Source organism: Pomacea canaliculata, linkage group LG1 (genome assembly GCF_003073045.1).
Source record: "Pomacea canaliculata isolate SZHN2017 linkage group LG1, ASM307304v1, whole genome shotgun sequence".
Lineage (NCBI taxonomy): Eukaryota > Metazoa > Mollusca > Gastropoda > Architaenioglossa > Ampullariidae > Pomacea > Pomacea canaliculata.
In genome coordinates this window covers 36,091,739-36,116,678 of record NC_037590.1, presented here as the reverse complement: position 1 = coordinate 36,116,678, position 24,940 = coordinate 36,091,739, and the positions used below count along the sequence as shown (strand labels likewise).

At 39.8% G+C, this 24,940-nt stretch overlaps 2 protein-coding genes across 2 annotated transcripts in view; one reads left to right on the top strand and one right to left on the bottom strand.

Annotated features, from left to right (window-relative positions):
- The window catches only part of LOC112561827 (dynein beta chain, ciliary-like), a 30,406-nt gene extending 12,849 nt beyond the window's left edge, over window positions 1–17,557 (bottom strand). The window contains exons 1-33 of the mRNA XM_025234585.1: window positions 16,979–17,557; window positions 16,541–16,728; window positions 15,960–16,149; window positions 15,511–15,610; window positions 14,925–15,136; window positions 13,778–14,011; window positions 13,217–13,384; window positions 12,891–13,007; window positions 12,315–12,580; window positions 11,980–12,048; window positions 11,456–11,582; window positions 11,048–11,303; window positions 10,326–10,570; window positions 9,785–9,970; window positions 9,311–9,457; window positions 8,798–9,052; window positions 8,395–8,564; window positions 7,917–8,139; window positions 7,223–7,426; window positions 6,494–6,895; window positions 5,931–6,176; window positions 5,404–5,628; window positions 4,960–5,178; window positions 4,568–4,720; window positions 4,189–4,422; window positions 3,485–3,777; window positions 2,998–3,154; window positions 2,491–2,753; window positions 2,066–2,204; window positions 1,690–1,782; window positions 1,274–1,468; window positions 802–1,012; window positions 369–645 (exon numbers count right to left, since the gene is read on the bottom strand). Of these exons, the coding sequence (XP_025090370.1) occupies window positions 369–645; window positions 802–1,012; window positions 1,274–1,468; window positions 1,690–1,782; window positions 2,066–2,204; window positions 2,491–2,753; window positions 2,998–3,154; window positions 3,485–3,777; window positions 4,189–4,422; window positions 4,568–4,720; window positions 4,960–5,178; window positions 5,404–5,628; window positions 5,931–6,176; window positions 6,494–6,895; window positions 7,223–7,426; window positions 7,917–8,139; window positions 8,395–8,564; window positions 8,798–9,052; window positions 9,311–9,457; window positions 9,785–9,970; window positions 10,326–10,570; window positions 11,048–11,303; window positions 11,456–11,582; window positions 11,980–12,048; window positions 12,315–12,580; window positions 12,891–13,007; window positions 13,217–13,384; window positions 13,778–14,011; window positions 14,925–15,136; window positions 15,511–15,610; window positions 15,960–16,149; window positions 16,541–16,728; window positions 16,979–17,335 (6,821 nt within the window). The 5' untranslated portion in view covers window positions 17,336–17,557. The remainder of the gene's footprint in view (window positions 1–368; window positions 646–801; window positions 1,013–1,273; window positions 1,469–1,689; window positions 1,783–2,065; window positions 2,205–2,490; window positions 2,754–2,997; window positions 3,155–3,484; window positions 3,778–4,188; window positions 4,423–4,567; window positions 4,721–4,959; window positions 5,179–5,403; window positions 5,629–5,930; window positions 6,177–6,493; window positions 6,896–7,222; window positions 7,427–7,916; window positions 8,140–8,394; window positions 8,565–8,797; window positions 9,053–9,310; window positions 9,458–9,784; window positions 9,971–10,325; window positions 10,571–11,047; window positions 11,304–11,455; window positions 11,583–11,979; window positions 12,049–12,314; window positions 12,581–12,890; window positions 13,008–13,216; window positions 13,385–13,777; window positions 14,012–14,924; window positions 15,137–15,510; window positions 15,611–15,959; window positions 16,150–16,540; window positions 16,729–16,978) is intronic.
- Window positions 17,558–17,948: 391 nt separating this feature from the next.
- Window positions 17,949–24,800, top strand: LOC112574015 (CDP-diacylglycerol--glycerol-3-phosphate 3-phosphatidyltransferase, mitochondrial-like). Its single transcript, XM_025254801.1, has 10 exons — window positions 17,949–18,073; window positions 19,463–19,667; window positions 19,923–20,000; window positions 20,787–21,073; window positions 21,513–21,694; window positions 22,279–22,369; window positions 22,670–22,970; window positions 23,159–23,384; window positions 24,099–24,181; window positions 24,416–24,800. The coding sequence occupies exons 1-10, from the start codon at window positions 18,006–18,008 to the stop codon at window positions 24,533–24,535; spliced, it is 1,641 nt and encodes a 546-aa protein (XP_025110586.1). The 5' UTR covers window positions 17,949–18,005; the 3' UTR covers window positions 24,536–24,800.
- Window positions 24,801–24,940: the final 140 nt, after the last annotated feature.

Sequence of the window (24,940 nt, the reverse complement as noted above, 5' to 3'; positions counted from 1 at the left end):
GATAATCATAAAAAATGTAGGGGTTTTAGCTGCTATAAACAGCAGAGGGTTTTCAACGATTCACTAACTAGTCGTGAGCAAAACAGCAGTTTCACCAAGTGGTGAGCTGCAAACACGAGAGAAAATTATTCTAGCAGTTCCTTTAGATATTAAATAATGGGCATTTCATCAGCAAACCCTAATCATTACCTATACGGAAGCCATGTATTTATTTCAATTAACAGCAAAAATAAGTGATAGCCTCAGCATATATTTAAACGTTGTTTGTATGCATCCAAGGAATTTTCATTAAAAGTTACATTAAAATGTAGCCGGACGTCTCAAAGTATACATGAAATTAGATACACAGGAAAGTCACCAGTACTCACGGGTTCCAGCCGAGATCCTGCGGGTTGACGAAGAGGATGCCGGCCCTGGACACAGTGGCTGGTGTCGCGGTCTTGAGGTGGCTGATCTCGAAGATGAGCCTCATGGATGGCGTCAGCGGGATGCGCTCGTTGCTGGCGAGTGTCAGGATCTTGTTGTCGTCCATCACCGTGTTCAGCGACTCGATCCACATGGGGTCGATGTCGCCGTCCAGCACGATCCACTTGGGCCCGTCGCCACCCATGTTGGCCAAATCTCGCATGATGACCGAGAAGAGACCTGTAGGGATAATGCATCGGCGATGAGGAATGTGCTCTGCATAAAAATCTATACAAACGATGGCATCATGCGATGATGTGCCACTAAACCTTGCACTGCAATGATAAATGATGTTTACCAACGAAAGAATCAATAAAAAAAGAAATAACAACTCGCCATCTTTCCACTCCCTGGTAGCTGGATTGATAACCCCAAACAGCTCATCGTTTGTCACAGCCTTAGGGTCAAGATCAGCGGCCGTGGGTTTCTGCCCTAGATTCTTGTAGGTTCGCTGTAGAGTGTTCCAGACCTTGGACTTTCCGGAACCCGCGTTGCCCAGCACGAAGACGGAGTGACGCACCTCCAGCAGTTCCTTCAGCTGCACCACCTGATTGTCCAAGAGCGTTCTATAAGTACTATTAGTCATTTCTTGCATCTTACTACTACTTCAAGTGATTTCATGTTAACAGAACCTAAAGAAATCCTGCTGTTTTCTATCAGCGAAAGGAAAGGTGATCATTTAGACCATTTACCTGAATTTGTATTCATTGTATTAATGTGGAGGATGCAGTTCCTGTCATTTAGAGCAAAACAATTTGTACAAGGAAGCTGTCACATTTGTCACATTGCACTCATGCGATACTGATACCTTGAGGATGAAATTATCCTCTGGCTGCAACTTCTGGTCCAGAGTGGCCTGGCGAATCTGCTTCTCGAAGTCCAGGTCCCGCTTTCTAGGCACGTCTAGGGCGGGGAACAGGTCACCGATGAGACCCATGAACACAGGCAGGTCGTCTGTCACGATTTTGGGAATGTTGAAGTCACGCAGGGCCCTCATGAGAACCTTCATGTGCACAGTGCAAAATGACATCGTTGACAACAATGTTTCGAAAAAGCGATTGCACAAAATAAGGGCATGAAAAAGATTTCGCCACTATAAACTATAAGTGAAATGTGAGTACAATATATTTTGTTAATAGGTCGCTGTGCTATTAACTACACACACAACCACACACACACAGCAACCACACACACACGCTCGCGATCACACACAGGACCCCTGACCTGATCCTCAGGACGGCCGCGGTCGTTCCTCTTCAGAGCTCCAGCCACCACCAGCACAGACTTGATGGCTCGTAGACCCCAGTCGTAATGGTCCTATGAGTGGTAACAGTGACAGAAATGTAGAAGTAGCTTTGTGGTGGTGTTAATGGTAGCGATGTAAACGATGGTGATATTGCAGAAAAACAAGAAGAAGGAACAACAGTTGCAGCAGCTGCTTTATAATTGTTATTGAGCATTATAGTGAACTTAATTCTGCGACTTTTTTTAATCCTTGAGGACCATTTTTCTTCGTTTTATACGAAATAGTGCTTATAGCTTAACGTCAGGCTGCAGGTCCAAAATGAAAAGCAAGACACAAGACCCCTAATATGCTCACCTGCTTGGACAGCAGCTCCCGGCAGAGGCTGTAGAGAGTGATGAACTTCCTGGCCAGCAGACGAGCGTCGATGAAGCCCTCAGCCACCAACATGATTTCACAGATCAGCTCAAAGTCGGGTACCACCATAGCACACGGTCTGAAGACACAAATTGTTGGTGTGCCAAGTTTTTAATACTTTCTATTGCTTAATTTATTTCAGCTCCTCGAGATTATAGTCGATTGATAACGACAGCATGAGGAAGACTAGTGAAAAGGAATGTACAAAAGCAGTTTAAGATAGAAAGAATTTCAGGTGACGTTACCCTGTGACTGGCACTAAAAGTAATTATATATCTGTGTTTATTCTAGCTTCACGTTATAAACTGTGTGCATTGCTTTTCATAGTCTGGACAAACTGTAAAACAGCCCTTGGCTTCTCCCACCTGAAGAGAGCTTTGAGGTTCTCGGGAAGTTCGGTGCGGCCGGCATAGCCAGGGTTCATAGTGATGAAGATTCCAACGGTCTGTTTCAGTTTGATGTTCTCTCCCAGGAAGTTGAAGACGCTCTTTTTGTCGCGGATGGCGTCCTGGATGCACTTCACCTGCACAGCCACCACGGACAGCACCTCGACGGCAATGCGATTGAACTCGTCAAAGCATCCCCAGGCTCCAGACTGGGCCAAACCTTTATAGATGTTGCCGACGGACTGCAGGATGAAGCGCAAAGGAAAATGCTTTCACGTTTTCTTTGAAGTAAAAAAACTAATTATTTGATAGAACAAGGATGTAAGTTGTTCTACAAACAGCAATCCGCTGGAGTGATAGAGGGTGGTAGAGAAAGGCTTATAGATGGAGGTATGGAGAGGTAGATAACATTGTACATAGAAAGGTGTATTTGCTGTCGGGCAGCTAAAATGTATGTGGCCTCGCACTCAGGGTTAGTTAAATTACCTTGTAGTCCATCTGCTCGGAGCAGTTGAAGACGTAGACCATGATGCCCAGAGCGCGTCCTAAGTCCTTGGTTGTTTCTGTTTTGCCCGTGCCGGCTGGTCCTGCGGGAGCCCCGCTCATGATCAGGTGCAAAGACTGGGTCAGAGTGATGTAGCATCTACCGACAACAAAGCACACCTTGAATAGACAGAAGCGCGCTGGGTTTTTTCCCGCAATTTCTTACTATCTCTCTTGTGCTTGCGGTACGTATCTTCTTTAAAGAGCTCTCGGTCACAAATCGTACTAAGTAGCGATAAACTCAAAAAGCTAAAACTGTGACAAAAGCCTCAATATAGCACCAAAACCTGGCACGCCGTGTCTAACCACTCAGCTATCTGCTTTCCTCATTACAGATACTATTTCAACATCGTTACAAAATTGTCTTGACCACAGCCTGTTGCACATTTTATTCCAGAAGATATTACCCTCGAAAGTATTGTCTGCTGACCTGTCAGTGAGGGGTGTAATCACAAGCCGGGGCGTGTTGCCCAGGTACTCGTGAGAGTAGCGGAACTGAGCATCACAAATGTTGGCCAGGCAGTCCTTCTCTCCTTCGTCCCAGCGGTGCCGGAGCTGCGAAAGCCAGAGGAAGGCCTGCGAGCTCTCCACCTTCTGAGTGATCATCTTGGACACCACGTCACGCGCGTGCACGTCGATCGTGCAGATCGTCATAATTTTCTGGCGGTCTCCCGAGGACAGGTCGCCCAACAGCATGGTGATGAGGGCGTTGAGCTGCGCGACCTGAATCACACAGAGTGGCCGCAGCTGAATACTTTCAGACCGTTTTTCTTACTGGGCAATGAAGACTGCTTTATGCTGCGTGGCTTTTTGTCAAGTGTGAGTATCAAAAGAAAAAATAGCTCTAATCGGGTTATTAAAATTATGAAGTTGTATAGATTCTTGGATTGATCTTACTGGTAAAACTGCGGCTAGCAAATAGGGCAGTAACGGTGAACAGATTGTTAAATACTTAGCTTCAAACGTTTTTTTTGAGGAAACGTTTAAAACCCATAAGAAGCATCTTTTTTGACAAAGTATTTAAGTGGAACTTGACCAGAGTATTCGAAAAAAAACTTATGTCGTCGGCTTCCTTTCTTTCTATATCTACATCATACAACACAAGTTTTTAGTCTTAGTCCGCCGATGCGATACCTGTTTCTTGTTGTAGTCCTTGAGGGCATTCTCGTAACCTTCTTCCAGACGGCCGAAGGCAATATTGACTTCTGTGGTCCACCAGATCTGGGTGCCGCATAAGGCTACTTGAGCTGGGAAGTCAAACAGCCATTGGTCACGTGGCTTTTCCTCGTAGCCTTGTACGGCCTCTGTCATCTCGTGGCGCACAGTTGCACACTGTCTCTCCAACAGACGGTTCAACCAGATCTCCACCTGGCACACAGATGTTATCTGTTAGCGCTACCCTCAACAAGTGATGTATCATTCGCATTGCCCTCTGGGACAAATAAAGTGGTCTCTCTCTTATGTCTCACAAGTTTAGTTTTAATGAGGACGCAGGGGGACATTCGAAGCATACCTGGCCACCAAGGTCGCAGGCTTGGTCCATATCCACGTACTCTCCATCTTTACTGAACATTCCCAGCGCCACCTTGGCGTCGTTACCTTCAGAGTCCTTCTCAAATTTTAGCTTGGCCATACTGTCAAACAACTTCGTCAAGTGGCGAGCGACCTGTTGATTATAGATAGATACTGTCTTACGCACAACTGATCACAAAATAGTCAACTTAGAACTAAATTCCCAACTTTGTTTCAATGTTCTCAAATACAAAAAATTCAGTCTTGAAAGAGGTCTTATAAATTAAACAATTTTTCATAACTGCAAATAATGTTTTTTTTACAGACACCTGACTACGTTGTGCTCTAAAGAACGGATTTAATTCACATTGATGCCTAACAAGCAGTACTTACTGAAGTAGGGTTGTTGCCATTCGACAGAATGTCTAGAAGATCGGAGGAAGAGACAAAGTAGAAGCGAGGGAAGGCGAGGCGCTTGGTCTCCAGGTACTCGGCCAGAGCCTTCTCACAAAGAGATAGCTGGCCCTGCAATGCCTCTAGCCGCTCGTATAGCCGAGGCTGGTTGGTGGATTCCACCACGTTCTTGGTCCTCTCCATTTGGCTCACCAGCTCCTGCAGATGACATTTAGACAGTATAACATATAACATAAGAGGTCTTCCATTTCTGGTGCAATACTAATGCACTTAAGATAGGCACAACACAAGAGGGATATTAACCCAGATTTGTGGAAGTAGTATCTTGCACTACAGCTTTGCGCAGCCATTAACAAATTGCACCACTGTAGACGTTTAACTTTGTCGACACACAATCAAACTGAAGTCTCGCTGTTAAGTTACCTTGAAGTCCGTATCTATTCCATCAAAGCGTTTGGAATCTTCAGGCAATTGGTTACGGATATCCTCAGAGCCGATGAAGATGCTTTCCAAATGAGACCACGTGCGTTGTACTTCCATGTGGATTGAGATAACCTGGTCGGCTGTAGAGAGCTTCTTTTGCCACGAGGATACTTCGGTGAGGAAATGGGCGATGTACTTGGACGTCATCATGTTCTGCAGCTGAACCTACATGCGCAAAAAATGCCATTCAATTGGCTGGCCCACAGACTACAAGTAACACAAGAAGCAAAATAAGCTGTTTTTTAAAAGCCAGGAACAAGGAGAGACATAGTTTTTACAGTCAGAGGATATCTGTTGCTTTTTGATATACATGGGAACTAGAAATAAAAAGTCTTTAATGTGTGCGGCTCAACTTATAAAAGAAGAATATTCTATCAAATCCCCATCATCATCAAGTGCCTTCACTATTTCCTTTAACAAAGTTCCTCTTTGGAGCAGCAACCATTTCCTTTTCCCAACTGTCTGACCTGGTTGTCCTCCAGCGTCTCGATGAGCTCCTCGCTGGTTTTGAGCATGGTGATGTTGGTGCGCGGGTGCTTCTCGTGCTCGAACTCCATAGCGGTCCACGTGCTGTCCAGCTCCTTCAGCACCTTCTCCATGCTCATCTCTTTCACCGCCTTGTCCACGATGTTGCGCACCTCCTCCTCGTAGTTGTGCAGATTCAGCGACAGAAGATCCGCCAGTGTCGTGCTCTCGTCCATCATGAACCGCACCTTTTGATCGACAACACTCGTGCATAAATACTAATTCCTTTCTTCCTCATTGCAAGAAAAAAAAAGCCTTGGCACTCGTGCACAGTTAATTATTCATTTTTTCATCTTCTATACTGAAACAGTCGCTAAACTCATCAAAGGTTGTTATTAATTCACTCTGCTTTTTGTGATGAGTGAAAGACGTGAAACTCAGTCATTGCCACGCATACTTCTCAGGGTGTCAGGGTGTCAGCATATAAATAAAGATGCGTACAACAATATACTTAAAACAAGTTTGTGTAATTATTAAATAAATTAGTAAAGGTCGGCTTTCTAACCTTTGTTGCTGCCATGAGCTGCTGCCAGTGGCGATCTCGGATGGCCGGGTTCTGGAGCTCGCTGACCGCTCTGTTAGAGGTGAGCATGTTCTTCACAGTGTTCTCCAGGCCTGTGTAAGCGTCCCAGGCACGCATCTCTTTGTCCAGCGACCTGATGTCTTTGGCGAACTTCTTGCAGTCGAGGTCCATCTGCTCTACGTTGATCCCTTTCCATGGAGTCGTCTTCCAGTCCTCGATAGACGAGCGGACGATGATGATGTAGTCCCACAGCAACTTGAGCAATTTGATTTCTTTGCGACACTGCTTCAGCTGCTTGAAGTCCGGCACGTTCACTTCAAACAGCCCAGCCGACTCTATCAGCATGGCCATCTCCTTCTCCATGAACTGGATCTCTTCATGATTCTGAGAAAAACACAAACAAATTAGTCCACTGTATTTACTCATGTTGCTAGAGTCGGAGTAGTAAGGTATCTGCAGTATTATAATGTTTTGCCGTAATGAGAATATCATGGGCCACCACTTGGTTTTATTAACATTGGCGAGCGAAGGGTCCACTGATTCTTTCTCTACCCAGGGCCGCCATCGAGCCTAGAGCCGCCCCTGCTTTTACCGATGTCGCAACATCCGTGGTGCAAAATAAACATTAAATGGCAATGACCGGAAGTTGTGCTTACCGATGCTGATAGAGGTGAGATCAGATTTACATTAGAAGTATAGTGGTCAGCTCACCCTATCCAGAAGAAGATATGGACGCTCGCAGTCGTATCGGAATGGTGGAATACTGCGGAACTTTTCTCGGAACTTGTGCTGATTGACGTCAAAGGACGCCGACTTCCGCCGGATGTTAGCCACCTCGTTAGCCTGCAGAGGCGCCACCTGCTGTTTGACTGTGATGCTGATCTTTTTGGTGTTGTTCCAATGCTCTGGCAGTTCCTGTACAGTAAACCCATTAACAAATACTAACCTTTCGCATACCAAAAAATATTTCTTGCTTTCGATGCACTAACTCCACAGTTAAAACAAAAGCACATGTAAAATCTTCAGATGCAAAAGATAAATTTTACATTCCGGTACACTTGAGTCGTATACTGCGTATAAAGTATCTTATGTTCATGGTTTAAAACGGGTTTATAACGGAAAGCTGTCAGGGAGGTCCTGTTCCAAAGTAAACGCGGCCGATTATAATATTAAGAGCAGTTAACGTGCTTCTCCAGTAGCAATGTGGCTGCCCATAAAGAACAGCCCACTGTGACAACTGTATGATCGACACGTGACCAATAAAGCACTTTAAAAAGTACCCGATCGTGACTCCAGGTGGAACATCCAATCAAGAAGTACTCCATGCTTCAGAAAAAAAGAGAATCACACACACACACCCTTCCCCATCCCCCACACACGCACGCTTGCATTCATTTATGCCCACCTGAAGCTGCATGTGCACTTCCTCTGGCATCTCCTGATCGTAGGCCTTGAGCAGTTCGATGGTCTGCTTAAGGGGTTCGAACATCTCGTCTGTGGCAGCCTGTCTCTCTTTCACGGCGAACAGGTGACCCATGACAAACACCAGACCCTCGTAGTCCCCTTCCTTCACTTCCTTCTGAAGGCCGGAGTCTGTTGACTTGATGAACTCCGCAAGCTCCTTCAGGCTGCACAAACATGCCAGGCATTCTAAATCGTGCTTCGACATTTGTTCCAAGTTTAACTCTTTGTGCGTTCAGTCTGAATAATTTATAACCTCTATGTGATGATTGATGCATTTCCCATCTTGCTATACGGATAAGATTTGGACTCTGCTTGCCAATACGGAAAGAAGGATACAGTGATTAAAAAAATACTTTTCGTTCGCTTTCATAAACGGAGAAAATAATGCTTTAACATTCTCTGCAGCGTGACGCATATACCTGTTGGTCACATGATCTATGAGATGCTGCTTAAACATGAAGCTCCAACGCTTGATGATGTTCAGAAGAGCTTGCTTGAAAGGCTTGGCGTCCACGCGGAACCAGCTGTCAAAGATGGTGATACCAGACATCTGATCCGCCTCTTGGTAGATCTTCTCGTAGGTATCAATCTGTTCGTAAGAGAAACGAGCGCGTTACTCTTAGTTATGGGGAATTATCCCTTCTTGTCCAGTGTGATTATAAAGCAGCTTATCTGCTCTTTGAACTTTACTAATTTTAGCAGTCTGTGGAGCTATGCCCTTTGCTGACATTTAGCAGCATAACAAGCTACTGGCCTTAACTGAAAATTAAACAGTCTCTTGACTCGTTCTTTGAACAGTGCGAGCATGGGCACTTTACTGACCTGTTCTTTGAACTGGTTTAGCGTAGGTGGATTTTCCGGAACGCCCTCGTCTGCGTGAGCCTCAATCTCCTCGGCCGTGAGGACATGATTGTACAGCAGGAACTGCCGCATGAACTCGTTGCGGTCGTCCACCCACAAGTATGCATAGTTGTCAAAAGAGTTGCGGTATTCGTTGGCCTTGTTCATGATCGTCTGCACGCGGTCCATCAACTCTTGGCGCATCTCCGACAGCTCCTCCGTCTCGTCCATGTCCGGCTGTCAAACAGAAAAGGGAAGTGACTCTGGAGCCCGATTCTGAGCCTGAAGGGTGACGCTAGAAATGAACAAGGAACTACTAGATGCTAAGGATTTACTTTTGCTTTAATTAAAACTCTCTACTTCATGATTAATAGACAAAGCTGAATGGAGGTATGTTTTCGTAGAAGCATTTGTGTAATTTCAGAGTGTAATGGGTAGTACAGACTTGGTAGTATCCCGTTTGTGTAACTTCTGAGAGTAAATGATGGTACTGACTTGGTAATGCTCCTGTCCAGAATGCGAAGCCAGACGAGGGATGAGAGATGACTGCCTATAGATGTCTCCCACCAGCCCGTCCACCAGGTCATAGAAGCCATAGGGAACATTAAAGTCTAGAGAAGGCATGAACACCATTTCCGGCACCTGAAGCATTAACAATAACATGGCATAAGTTTTTATGCTGTCTTTGCATGTTTGAGTGCTCTGGTTGTTATTTGTTTTCTTGTTTCAACATCCAAATCATTCCAGTCTCAATGTTCTTTCTTCTTTCTACATTTAGCATCATCAGCAGCAACCACTATCACCACTATCATCCTAAACTACCCATCCCAACATAGCAACCACTTGGTACACATTCAACAGCACATCAAAACCACCACTCATCACACCAATATTAATGCCATAGCCAACAGCAGTAAATAAACTCCTTATCACCTCAAAGGATGTACAATGATTTCAAGCTTGTAATACCTGCAGCTCAAGACGAGCCTCATACAATGGGTCTGGTGACAACTTCAAGTCAGTGTTGTTGAGTAAGAACTGTAAGCTGCACTTGATGGTGTTGAAAAATCCTTCTACAACCATTTCGTCCACATAGTCCACATAGGCCTTCCATGTTTCTGTCTCGGGGCTGGCTTTGAAAAATTCCCTGTTTTGCTGCTCAGAAGAGGACACACCATTATAAGAATTCCACAATCCTCCCACAGAATATCACTCTCACATAAGAGTATGACATCCCCACATGAACACATACGACACTCACACATAAGAATATGACACTCCTACACCAGCACATATTACAGTCGCACAAAGAATATTTCACTCCGACATAAAAATATGACACTCCCAATTAAGGAGAAGACAATCCATGATAAAGGATACCACCTCTCCCAAACATGCACAACACATTTTTAGAAAACATAAAGCATTATTGCACCACACAGCAAGGCAATACCTTTTCAACACTTAAGAGATTTATATTTTAAAAAAATTCTTGTTAAAGGTCCCTCACCGCGAGAAGGTCGTGGATTCTCTGTCCCGCGGCCTTGATGTCCGTGTAGCGTTTGTTGAGCCTGTCCTCCCGGTCGTCAAGGTTGAGAAGCGTGTCATTTTTTTCCTCTTTTCGCTCAAACAGAGGCTGCTTTGACCATGTGGTCATAATTTTCTGTATGTCCTCCACGTTGTCCTTAGCCTTCTGAACTCGGGTCTCGAGGTCATGCACCTTGTCCCTCGTCTGCTCGATGTATTCCCAGACGCCTGTAATGCAAGTTGAGTGTCTTTCAGAAGACTGAGCCAACAATTGCACAAGGATAATGGTAATACAGTCTGGTAATTATGGCAGCTTCCATTATCATACTAAATATAACTGACGGACTCAAACTTGTGACTATGTTAAGAAATACTTTTTTGTGGAAACAACAGTAGAAGGCACATGTCAAATATTGAGACTTTTATGATAATAAGGACTCATAAGTTATTTTTAATGTAAATTTATGTAAACTCTATACATAGCCCACATATATTCTTTTTATGATTCAGTACATGCCCACCAACCCCCATCCACCCACACATTCACACTTGAAATGTTTACTGTACATGCCCCACATATGTTTAATATCCCTTTGTGCAAGGCTACACTTTCATATCACATCTCACACAAATATTCCCCTTTCTTTCCGAACCAAGCGACAGCCACTTGTTCATCATTTATATATTCCGCAGAAAAGTCCTCACCTTCGCTCTCCCAGTTGAGGGACTTCTCAGCCTGCTCAAGCTGCACATCGATGTCCTGCAGCTGACCCTCGATGAGCGGGAACTCCACCTCCAGCACAGTGCGCCGGACCTTGTTGTACCACTGCACTGTCAGGTCCAGGTTGGCCAGAAACTTGCGGAACATCTCATTCTTTGAGTACATGGCGGCAGCGCTTGGCGGGATCTCTTCCTCGGCCCTGATCTCCAGGTACTTCACCTCTCTCAACACAGCTACCAGCTGCAGAATAATACGGCAGCAAACTGGTAAGCCAAATCCCAAGATAACGAAAGATCATACACAAGATGTTTATAGTCCACACCAAAAGAGAAAACTGACACTATAAGACAGAGATGAGATTATTTTTATCATTATATTTTATCATTAATTACCTTTTGGTCAAAGTTCACAGAGATAAGCTTTGTCTCTTCATTCCTGGAGATGAGTGGTCGATTGAGATTGAATGAACAGGCTTCATCCACTCCAGCAATCCAGTCCTGGTAGACATCTTTGTCCCACCTTACATCACATAGATTTTGCTTTAAAATCATGTTGTTTAACCTACTACAAATGCCTGAAAAAAGGACCTAGAAATTCCCTAGAGGTTTTTTTAATTAAAATGAAATTTTAACTATTTGTTAAATGCAAAAAAAGGTTAAAAATATTGAAAAACTTGTTCTACAAGCCCTTGTGAAATTGTGTATAGGTATGATATGGAGAAACAGCAACAATATATGATTTTCTAGTATTTCCTTAAAGTTGGTACAGACAATGTTTTGTTGCATTATAATAGTAACTACCGAGTTTTGTGAGTTTCATTTAATATAATTCTGAAGTTTTATTTTTTTTCTGTATTAAAATAAGCATAATCAGTGCTTAGGCTGCATTGTAATGCATTCCACTTCTTCCTCCTTACTGAGCAAGAAGGTTCATCATTTCTTCATATTTCGTGAAGACTAGCTGTGCATCCTCGGATTGCATGCATCTGTAAAAGAACACAGAATTAAGAATAAAGAGATTGCTTTACTGTCAACATAGCCAGCAACACAGCAGCCTTCATCTATGCACAATTACACATTGGAAGGAATGAAACAGTACAATATCCCCCGATTCAGCTCTGTGATCCAAAAAGTGTGGAGTTTACTACAAGAATTTAATCATAGAAAAAGCTTCCTTTAGATCGAATGGCAAAAAACTAATATTTTAATATAAAACCAAGATTAAACGAATAAATATGACCACTTTACTTACGGATGTTCTAAGTGTTTGAATTTGCCCATTGGAACAGAGATTCGATCCCGCATCTCTTTTGACCAGCGCAAGCTGCCAGACACTTTGGGCATGTTCTTGTGTACTGGTGCCCATCCATTAGCTTTCTTGAAGGCCATCTGTTGATCATATATCGCTTTTACCTCATCGAGATCCTCATCCATCATCTTGACTATCAGAGGATACTTGGAATCAAAGTCAGCCTTGATAAGTTCACGGTCCAGCAAGCTTCCCATGATGTCGATTAGCTGAAATAAAGAAATATTTCTACTTCTTTCCGAAAAAACAAGTGCCACACTACATAAATCTGTTCAGCATGAAAAAAAGCTTTCTCCGAAATTAAAATTAAAAAGTTAAATTAAAACACCAACTACAAAGCAGACACAGAACATAGAAGTTGCTAGGACAATTAACAAATTAAAATAAGAATCAATATCATGTATCTCTATTTTGTGGCTGAGATGGACAAGGGGTTAAACAAATGTATGATATCAGAGTCGAAATTAGTACAGTATCCCTTTAACCCATTTAAACATATTAAATATCTGTGAAATGAACCTTGAAGGTTGCCTCCAGGCCAGAGCAGTCATCGAAGCCTTGACAGATGATGGTCGCCATGCGTCTGTCAATATCACTAATCTTTTCAACAAAGTTTTCGTACACCCGAAGGAACTCCTGTTGGAAAAAAAAGGTATTGGGTACTCAATGAATAAAAAAAAACCTGAATGATAGGAGGTGGTGAATGTACATTTCCCATAATGCAAGCATTCTATCCCTGATTCTGCTCCCCATTATCTTGATACTGTACCATATTCATCATCCAATACAATACTGTAATTAATTGCAGTTTACACTGGATCAAAAGCAATTAACGGATCAAATACCGGCTGAGTTGGATCTAAGCAGTCATAAGTGCCCTCGGCAAAGACTTTGTACTGTTCATTGAAGTCCTCAAAGACACTGACAACCTGTGCTGACAGGGTCTTGCCCTGCACTCCTCCAAGCTCAACTTTCTCTAGCTTCATGAACTCCATAGCTGTGTCCATCAGAGTCTGTCAACAAATTTACAAATTGTAATATATTCAAAGAAACCTTTTCAAATCATTTTCAAAAATGACAAGCAAATAAAAAATATGCATAGCCCTGCTCTTCCTTACCTGCATCGCATGTGATGAGTAGCATGGAACTGTATATTTTCTAGAAGATCAATGTACAGTCTAATTCTGAAAATGTATTCTTCAGTCTTCACTTAATATGGATGTCAAGATGTTGACACTTTCTGATCTATAATCTTTATAAAATTATAGCATGGAATATATGGTGGATGAAAAAAAAAAGATAATTTAAAAGTGGTACAGGTCTACATGTGAATAATATTTTCAGTGTTTATAAAATTCAGCTTTGTAGGAATCATTCAAACATGATACCATATTATATGTGCTCACTTCAATTGTTTGAACTCGCATTGTGAATAAGTCATAGCGCCCAAAGACCAGCTCTGATGCAAACTCCCACTCTCTAGGTTCAGCACCATCTTTGAAGTAGTCCTTAAGTTTCTTGCGATGCTCTTCATAGGATTCTTTGAAAGATAGCAACACCTTGTTGGCTTTTCTGACTTTGTCAATGGTTTCTTCAACTTCACCCTTGAAGATTTCATCTGGTGCCAAGAAATTTCTGGCCTGCAATATATGAAGATAACATTAATATAACATCACCTCAAAGTGTCTGTTTCAGTCTCTCTCCCTCTCTCCCCCACCTGCTTCGATTACTTTTTTAAGTGGGACTACCACAGGTCTTTGCTAATGTCCAAACATTTAGGGAGATGCAATCTTTAAAACATGCAGACTAACTTGCTTGTATTAATATTAATTTAAATTGGAAATAATTTTCTGGTTATAATGGAAAATAATCATTCAGCCTCACTGTCTTTGATGCTTGTTCATCAAAGCACTTAATTCATTTTACATGCACATTTACAATTTAAAAATGTTTGATTGCCTTTAAAAGTAACAATGTATATCTGCAGTATTATGATCTGTGAAACCATGCCAAGTTACAGATGTAAGTCATATGAAAAACTGATGTGGAACTGTTGTATGATCATGAACAATCATATTCAGTGCATGATATAAGCATATAAATATAAGCAATAATCTTAAATATGTCAAAGAAAAGGTTTCTAATAATTCCAATAAGAAGACCATGTTTTCATCTAAAACAGTGGTGCCCAACTTTCTTGAGATTGAGGACTGGAGTAGACATGATCTAAAATCTCGCAGGCCAGAACATGGCGGTTTTGCCAGAATCATAACATTAAAAATGAAATTATTTTGTGTCTGGTTAAAATGAGTGTTGCTGGATGAGGTACCTTTGCTCGCTGGATGTGGCCCATGGATCATAGGATGGGCACCCCTGATCTAAAAGGATCACTACTAACATTACATGTTTCATGTATCACAGCTGCAATTTTATAGGAAAAAATCTTAGACGCAAATGCCAAAACCAAGCTAGAACAACACAAAATTAATGCTAACAAATAAGCTTTCTCCTACTTCAGATAAACTAGCAAAGTTCCTTTTCTAGAGTGCTTACCATTTCAATGATCATGTTACAGATCTCCTGAAGCAGAACAATAATGCGAGCAGGTGTGTTGTAGTATTTCGAGTTTGCCCACACTAGGCACACTGTGTGCAATAAAGGGGGCAGCATTGGAGCACACATGTCAAACTCTGCCTGCTCCAGATCTTCAAAAAGGCGCCGCAAGGGCTTGAGATACATGTTGATGTCTTGAGCCTCATGCAGTGCTATGATGAAGCCCAAGAAAACTCTCATAAGTACACTTTTTTTTTTCTTTTCTGATCATGGCTTTCAGTGCCAAAAGCCTTGAAAAAAAGCTTTTACTCTTATAGTACTTTCTTCATATGTTACTGCTTTGGTGTTTATTAATTTTCTCCATGTAATTAGAAAATCAAATAACTTGCATGTTCTAATTTTATTTGAACTTTTAACTAAACAGTTGAGCAATGCTCTATGGATATGTCAGATGTAAATTTTTTTCCCATCAAAGTAGTGTGTACTATTTTTTAGCACAAACACATTTCAACCTTATGTTGCCTCAAACAAATGACACATAAGCTGTTCTGTTTGACTTCATAAATTTCCCATAAAAAGTCCTCACCTTCAACAACATCCCTGAAAGTACTTTTGTAAGAAGGAGAGTAACTACTCTTAGTTTTCTCAAGCAACTCTGCCATCTTCCGAACTTTTGGATCACTAAGCTGTGAACAATAAAATTTTGCTTTTTTGATATAAAAAAGGTAACAGTAAATAATCACATATCCTAGCATCGTGAATTACTTTCCCCAATAAATCTGGTTATCATATCTGTAAAGCAGCTGCTAGGTTGGCTAGGAAGGAAAGGATTTCCAGTCACACAACTCTAACTGGCAGTAAACTGCTCCACAGGCAAGCAAACTAACAACCATGCTACAGAAACCTCTATATTAAATACGAAATAATAAAATAAATTGATTGAGTTGTATAGCAAAAAGTTATCTAGACTACATTCAAGAGATCTTCAGTATGCATTAATATTACACATGATAATTGATGTGTCCATATAGATACCTGTTCATAGATGCATTCCAGATTCTGAGCCTTGTTCTCCCAAAACTTGATTTCTACAAAAGGAGTTGGATGGAGGCCCTCTAGAAGAGGCTGGGCAGAATCTCTCTTAAGGACGTCCCGGATCTGATGTGTCCACTCAATGACTACTGTCTCAATAGCATGCACCAGGGTGCGGTCATATTCATCACTTCTTCAAAGGGAAAACCAGAAATTCAAAACTCTTGATTCCCATTTGTTCAAAAAAATTAAAATTTAATTTGTAAAATGAGTGTTTTAGATAGGGAGTTGAAACATATGTCCTCCTAGTGTATTTTTCACAGGTGACTGTTATAAAGTAGGATAATTTATGCAGCAAGATACTATGAGTAAATATCTTATCATATCTTAATAATTGACAGTGTTGAAATTTTTAAAGTGCAATATCTCCAATAAGATTTACTTTTATGCTTTGTCTTATGTAGCTCTTTCCTTACCTCTTATTTTGTACTATGTTTTTTTTTTTGCAAAAATGTTTAATTTATTATCTGTTAACACTGCTAAGATTTATAAATGCTGTATTTATTGTATCAACATAAACTTACTTATCTTCCTCCACAGTTTCCACTCTGTCTGCTCCCACAGGCAGAGGCAAGAGTGTCTTCCCTTTGGCTTGACCACATACTACATATACATTGCTCTTTAGGTTGTGTACATGCCGTTTGACATCTTCAGAGACAACTTTAGGCCAGTGATCATGATTCTTCTCATTTGACAGTAAAGGCACAAGCACCTACAAACGGGAAACAATATAAGAATTTTTGTGCAGCTGCGAGAATGCTTTCTACAAGTAGTGAGGTAATTGTATACAAAACTACAATGAATTTTTCCAGATCATGTTGGCATGCAGCACCATAAACATCACTGAAGGAATGGTCACTAAAGAACTATATATTGTCAGTTAGATTTTCATACCTTCTTTACGTGTTAGGTTTTGGTGTAAAGGATTCTCGATCAGATTCCGTTAACTGTAATCAACATACCTCATCAACAAATGCTGACAGCTGGTCTAATGGGAACTGAGACATATCTCCATAAAGAAGTGTAGTTCTTAAGTTGGCATCTTTAGTGATGGGCTCCTTTGACTTCTTTACAAAGTAACATGCTTTGCCCTTGGGATTGTTTGGCCACTCATACTGAACATTGAGCCCTCCAGACGCAGTGGCAATGATCAAAATGCTCATGATGTCCGATTTTTCAAAAAAGTCCGTGAAAAGCTGTTTGCTTTCATCCAGACTGTACATTTTGGCAAATCTGTCTGCCTTGCATTTGAGAGTCTTGAGAGTATAGTCTGCCATGAATTCGACACGAGTGTCGTTCAGTTCCAGTTCGTCTGTCATTTTCAAGGAGTTGATCAATCTTCAACCGTTTAAATGGTAAATTCACACCGTTTATCACAAAGTCAGGTTTTCAGATTTTTATAGACTTCTTGTGCAACATCTCGCGTTCATATAGATCATTTATTATCTTTCGGCGACCACTTTTTTTGCGGGTGGTGGTCTTAACGCCCCGCGGCCTTGCTAGCGTCCATCACTGGCCTGTTGTCATGGATCGTTGCTAGGACGATACAGTCTCGATGTAAAATAAAGCTGGTTTAGATTATAGATTCGTACTTCTCAGTCCTTTAAAATTTAAACAAAAAGATGTCACTAGCCAAAATATAACTAAGAATATTTAAAAATAAGTTTATGTAATTTAATTTATGTGTAAATTTCAAGGACTTTCAGAATTTTTATCATGGACGGGATATTAGTTCGTGATTTTTGTGAAGCGCCTGCGACAAGAGATCCGCATCTTAACCCTTACATAATAAAGCCAACTAAAAATGATTTTTAGTATTATTAAATAGAAAGCTGTGTTGAATTAATATTGGACTATTTTATACAACGCAAAAATTAGTACAGAATACTTAATAAAAAAAATCATGCATTAACCCCTTAATTCCGTCTGCCTTATTGCGTCATAGTAAAGCATGTACTAAGCAACAAGCATATCGACAGTGCTTTCATCATGCCTTACCCGTGGCGAGGCAGTCGTATGCTCATTTTAATGGGAAATGTACAAACTCTTGTGAAGAGGTAATTATTTGTTCGACGATTACACGAATGGTGTAATAATGGATAAACCAATATGATGGAAATATCTGTTATCCTTGTCCATGGAAGCTATACTGTTATCAGTATCAATACTGACTTCGATCAAAATGATCATTTAAAACTGATTTGAAAAAATATTACTTCTAAATAAATTCAATAATTTTTTCATTTTCTTTTTTAATTGCTTCTGATATAACAGAGCTCCTTCTGTTTGGGTTTAACGTCGAGCAATGTCAATATCAGTGTTTCATTTGAAACCTCGTGTTTTGATATGTTCTCATCGTCAGACCCTTAGCTCCGTATAGTATAGTTGATAGTTCCAAAACCTCTCGACAATCATTCTCTTGGTTATCGTTTGATATTCTCTGGAAGAAGCAGTACAATATTATGGCGATCCACTTTTTCATCACCATTTCTTCCTGAGGTTGGCCATTAATATAGATTCATGCATAGTCGTCATTGTATTTCCTGATGCTCTTGAGATACCAGGGGAGTTTGCACCGTTTCACTGTGGTCAGGTCTTTGAAGACACCAGGTGTTTGCCATCCATCACATTCTGTCTATGCGCGCTACCAACAGTCTTGTCAGTGCGTTTGTTTTATTCAGACTTGATTATTGCAACTCCTTGCTTGCTGGCTGCCCTGCATACCTTCTTCAACAACTCCAGAAAGTTCAGAGTTCTGCTGCACATCTGGTGCTTAGAGCTAGGAAATGGGACCACGCCACCCCTCTTTTTTGTTTTCTACACTAGCTTCCCATCCATTCTCGCATCAAGTACAAATTGTCCATGCTGTGTTTTAATTTCTCACCTGCCCTGATTATTTTTCTGAACTGCTCTTCCATTACATCCCACCTAGACAACTCATCTGATGATTTGTCTCCTTACTATTCATGTCACCAAGACAACAATGTATGGCCACAGGATTTTTAGTTATTGTGCAGCGAAACAACGGCACTCTCTCCCTTTCCATATCCGTCACCCACTTACTATTGAATCCTTTAAACGTGCACTGAAAATGCACCTCATTCCTAAGCATTACTCCAAACAACCTTTCCCATAATGCTAGTCCTTTTTCACACCCTTTTTTTTGCATTATCATGTTACTCTCAGCTCTTGTTCTTGTTATTAGGTTCCTGTTATGTTTTCTGTATTTTATTTTAAGCTTCGTTTAGTATGGTTGTTTATTCTTTTATAGCTCATATGTTATTTGTTTTCCTGTCCCTCGTATGCTGTCCATGTTTCATTCTTGTTCTTAAGTGCTAAGAGCATGCTCATTAGGACTGTGAGCGTGCACTTTACAAATTTTGCATTTTATTATATTAATGCTTTAATGAATGTTTTAAAACCATCATATCTTCTATATTATTCAGATTTCTGGGGACTGGTACAACATCAGATGCATCAGCATTGGAAGCAGATATTGCTTCTTCTGCTGAAAACCAAGTCAGTAATGCTTTTTCAAGTAGTACATATCAATACTTTTCATGGATTGGACAGCATGCACCCTGTTTTCCCATCTGTGGTGATCAAGTTCAAGTGTTGACAGAACCAACGCAATTCTTTGAGGTTTTAAAGGTTTGTGTTCTAATATTTCATCACTGCAGATTTTATAAATTGATACCGATTTCCACAAGTGACGTTCATATTCTTAGCAAGTTTTACAATGTTATATTGCATGCTTGTAAGAAACTAAACATGTTAACAGTAAAATTAAGAATAAGGTTTGTTTTAAATAACTTACATATTCACTTCATACCTGAGGCAGCTTCGTTTTTCTCCTCATTAGCCTTAAACTAATATTTTAATTTTTGTTTTTCTTTAATCTGACAGGTGAAAGCAAGAAAGGCTAAACGGAGAATTACACTAGCATCCTTATACCTTGGGACCGGACCTCTTGAAAAAGAACTTGTATGTGTTTAAAACAAAAAGCATTTAAATCTAACAAGTGCTAAATTATTTTTAAAGAGTTGATTGAATTTTTCATAACCATAAGATGTTAAAACCCTAGATCTGAGGAGAACCAGTCAAAGGAAGAATAAGTGAAAGGAGTTTTCTACATCTTCACAAAAGTAGAACCTGATTAAAAAATGTCTTTTCAGCATGTAAGATCCCTGATTAGGCAATGTCTCCTTAGCATGCATTACAAGCTGTAGCATTAGCTGCGTGTCCTTCAGTCTCATCAGCTGTTAGAATTTAGGTCAACCTGCATATGCCTTTCTCCAGAGAAATATATGCTTGGATTAGACTTCAATTAGTTTAAAGATTTTCTACTTTAAGAAAGAATCAAGTAAGTCAGAAGTAACCATTGCATCATTTTCTCTGATCATCATATTTCTACCAGCTGTTGATAAAAGTATTCTTTTGCAAAAAAATTGGCAATTTTATGACTGAATTGATTGCTTACTGCACAAAATTGTAGAAAAGGTTGTTGCTCACCATTCATCAAAATGTACAGAGAAAAAATAAATTTTTAGTTTGAGCTACATTACTAGCAAAATTTGCAACTAATAAGGAAAATTTCTTTGACTTATTCAGAAATTCAACTTTTTTTTGTCTGCCAGTGAAAAAGTACATATAAATGTTCATGCATGAGAAGTGCTAGCATGTGTGTACATATGTATGTAGACAATAGACTAGGCATTTTGATCTGTATACATAATAAAAATCTGTAAATACTCTTTATTTGTGATTTAGGTATCAAGCATCCATGAGGCATGTAAGAATGCTGCCATCATGAAGAACTCTGACTTTGAGGTTAATATCTTGCTTGATGTGACACGTGGATCAAGAGGAAAGATAAACTCCCGCACAATGTTACAAGGTCTGATAAAAGAATTTCCTCATCTTGTTTCTGTTAGCCTTTACCACACACCTGACCTCAGAGGACTGCTAAGGAAAATTGTTCCAGAACGTTTTAATGAAACTATTGGACTCACACATTTGAAGGTGTATCTTGTTGACAACAGTTTGATTATCAGTGGGTAAGTAAATAAAGAACAATCAAACGAGGTGATATAAGAATATTGCATTGATTACTAAGAACTAGGAACTTAAATAAAAATGGCTATGTATGGATGTGTTACGGAATTAGCGCTATTCAAGTACACAGCTTGTCTGATCCTGACCAGAATGTTATGGAAGTATTTCAAGGGTCTACAGACATTTGTAGCGGTTTGTGACTTTCTCTTGTTGTTTTGTTTTTATTTTTGAGAAGTGGCAATGGTATGAAAACTAACTTATTTTATGTGTACCAAGAGTTCAGCAGCATTTTTGTTTTTATTTATTTGTTTTTTTATAAACAATGTTTTAGCATAATTAAATAATAGGTTAAAACATTGAATATTTCTCAGTTATTACCCACTCCTTCATTTCTTCTGTCAAATGTTTTATTTTTCCCTTAACTTTTTTTTTTTCTCAAAGTGCAAATCTGAGTGAAAATTATTTCACCAACCGACAAGACAGATATATTCTCTTCAGTGATTGCAAGCGCATGGCAGATTTTTTTCATGAACTTGTCAAGGCAGTTGCATCATTTTCTTTCTCCCTTCAGCCTGATGATACTTTGAAGCTCCATAAAATGTGCAGTGTTCATCCTTATAAAGGTAACACTTTGTCCTTGGTCTGTACTAATTATACAGTGTAAAGGAGAAGATAAACTTGTTATAGCAGTGTTTCCCATTGCATGGAAGCATATATAAATCTGGTTAAATTGACTGGGATCTGAGAACATAAAAGATTTTATATCAGGACTCTATTAAACATGAGGTTTGAGGTCTTATTGCAGAAGGCGTTTTATAATAAACTTTACATGTGATATTTTGTATATATGTGATATATTGCTGATTACCTTAATATGGTTGTACATGTAAACAGCATGAAAATAGCAATTAAAATAGTTTCTTGCCATCCGGGATCCAGAACATGATAGTATTAATATGTACATATATATACTTTTTCTGTGACTATTTACTAAAACCCCCAATAGTTTTTTTTTTTTGATGTCTAAAAAAAAATCCATACAATTTTAAGTTAGGGTCAGAAAATGCCACAACAACTTTAATTGAAGTTCTAAGAGCCCCTTGCATTTTATGGGTGGGAAACATTGAATGATCATATCACCAGCTAGATAAATATAAGGTCATCTCAGCATGGTTTACTACTAAATGAGCATATGTTATATGTAAAGGTGACGACATGAAATTTAAGCTCGCAGCAAGGGACAGAATCAGTGATGTTCTTCAACGTCATATGCAGACGCAGCAGAAACTTTGGCAAGGGTAAGTTGTCTTGGGAAAAGAATAAAGTACCTGCAGTAGAATTATAAATGGATGAAAAAAAAATTGCAGAAATGAGTGCAAGGAATGAATTTCATCATAGTGAACAAATAATAGACAAATCGGGAACCAATAAAGTAATTTAAGAGGATCTACTCATTAGAGTGGAAAGGAAAAAAACTGATGAGGTACTTGAAATTGTAGTGTGCAGTGTAAAGTTAAATATTTTGGAATAAAGTGTATTTTGCGGACGAGTTTATATTCTTGCAGCAAAGTTGATATGATTATTCTTTCCTCTTCAAGGAATGGTGATATGAAATCTCCCACAAATGGATCAGCTGGACCACACTTACCCCAAGTGTCAGGTGTCCAAAATGGTGGCAACATTGCTGATAAGAATGATACGTGGGTGTATCCTCTGGTACAAATGGGTCCCATAGGAGTGCTGCATGATGAACAAGTCACTCTGCAGTTGTTGAGAGAATCCTCCAAGGATGATGAAATACTTTTGGCTTCTGGCTACTTTAATTTGACAGACCACTATATGGAGGTCATTCTACAGGAATCGCTGGCTAGATACCGTTTGCTCATGGCATCACCAGAGGTCAGGCAATCGTTACTGTATCCTTGTTCCAATTTCAAGTACATAAGTCTATGAACATTTAGATTCCTGCTTAAAATATTTGAGAAAAATAATGATCAACAATTCTGGGATAATGCACTTTAAGACAGTATTGTGATGTGTTGAAAACTGGAAGCAAACTTAATGTATCTCTTCTTTGTGTTCTGTAGGTCAATGGCTTTTATGGAGCAAAAGGAATAGCAGGTTATGTACCCTCTGCTTATGTCTACATAGCTCGGCAGTTTTTCCAGGAAGTTCAGGCCTACAAACAGGCACAGCGAATTCAGCTTTTTGAGTACTTTCGTGACAAATGGACATTCCATGTGAAAGGACTGTGGTACTACCTACCGGAACAAACTATGCCTTCACTAACACTAATTGGCTCCCCAAATTTTGGTAAGAACACTTTCTGTGACTTTGGTTGATGATTCAACTTCCTTGGAATTAACCTTGAGATTTTCTTGTTCTTGAGTTTAATGTAGGAAAAATTGACCCCTAGAGGTTCTCTGGGGTCTAATCAAGTTTGTCTGAATGTGTACCCTGCTGAACTAAGAGTTGATGTCAAGAAGGTTGATGTCGCAGATGTTCTTGTAGAGTTTTTTAATCTTGATGTACACATGCCATGCCTTTCTAGGGAAAGTGGATAACAAAGTCGTTAGAACGCTGATATCTTAACTCAAATGGCACGCTAGTTTGATACTCCTGTGATGCAACAAACTTTCGCCAAGTCAACCCAGCTTTCCTGAGTGTGTACCTGACTGTGCAGATGGTTGGGTTAGCAGGGAGATGGAAAGGGGATAGGTACCGCCTTCTCAAAAAAGCTGGCATTTCCCTTTCCCACCCACCCCCCAAAAAAGTGCCTTATCTCCCAAAATAACCTATAAGAAAAAGTTTGGTGTCTTTTACCTCATTTCCCCAAATGACCTATTAAAAAAAAAAAATTGAGGGAATGATCTTCACCTTTTTTTGTTCTCTTCTGTCTTTCTGTCTGTGGTAAAATTTTGACAGTTACGCTTTTAAAATAGGTAGTCTTGGAAAATAGTCAAAATCTTGCAAGAAATAATAGTAAATACATTCTTGGCCATTTACATGTATGTTTTGGTATTTTAGGTTACAGATCAGTTTACAGGGATTTGGAATGTCAAGTTGCCATGGTGACAGACAACCAGAATCTCCAAAAACAGCTGAAAGAGGTAGAGTGGTAGCAGTTATTTTAAAAATATAGAGAACTTTTTTTTAATATCCTGTAGTTGTCATACAAAATATTATAGTCTTGCTAACGCACTCATAAAATCAAAGTCTTAGTCAACTATCAAAGTTTAAAAAATATTAATTAAAATTTATAATTAGGAACAGTTGATGTAGTGTATGTTTAAAGGGACGTCAAGAAAGAATAGAACATAAACTGGCTATTGTTGTCATTTCAGGAACATGTACGATTATACCAGCCTTCAGTACTGGTCACCGAAGAAAGGTTTAGACGAGCAGACCGACATGTACCTTACTGGGTGACATTAGTAACTGGCTTTATTAAACATTTCTTTTAAACTGTGTATAAAACAAAAATATATATGTACGTATTTATTTTTTGAATGAGATAAATAGAGTGTGAGTGAGAATTGCTAGAGGGCGTGTCAGCGTGAGAGAAATAGAGAAAAGGGTAGTTGGCTTCTTGATTGTTGAAACAACACAGTTGACATGTAGTGCAGGTCAAGAGCTGAATGGCATGATTAGAGCTGAATGGTTGTATTAGTGGATGTTCAGACATTCTTCAACTGTCGATTTGCTTTGTCTTCAATAAAATTGTGTATGTCACAAGAATTGTTCTTTGTTTATATAAACAATTCATGTATGATTTGAGGTGGTAATCATGTTTGTATGGTGTCATCATTTAGACCCTAAGTATTCTTTATTCTTTAAAATCAAAATAGCAGTTTTGCAGACTTGTTTGC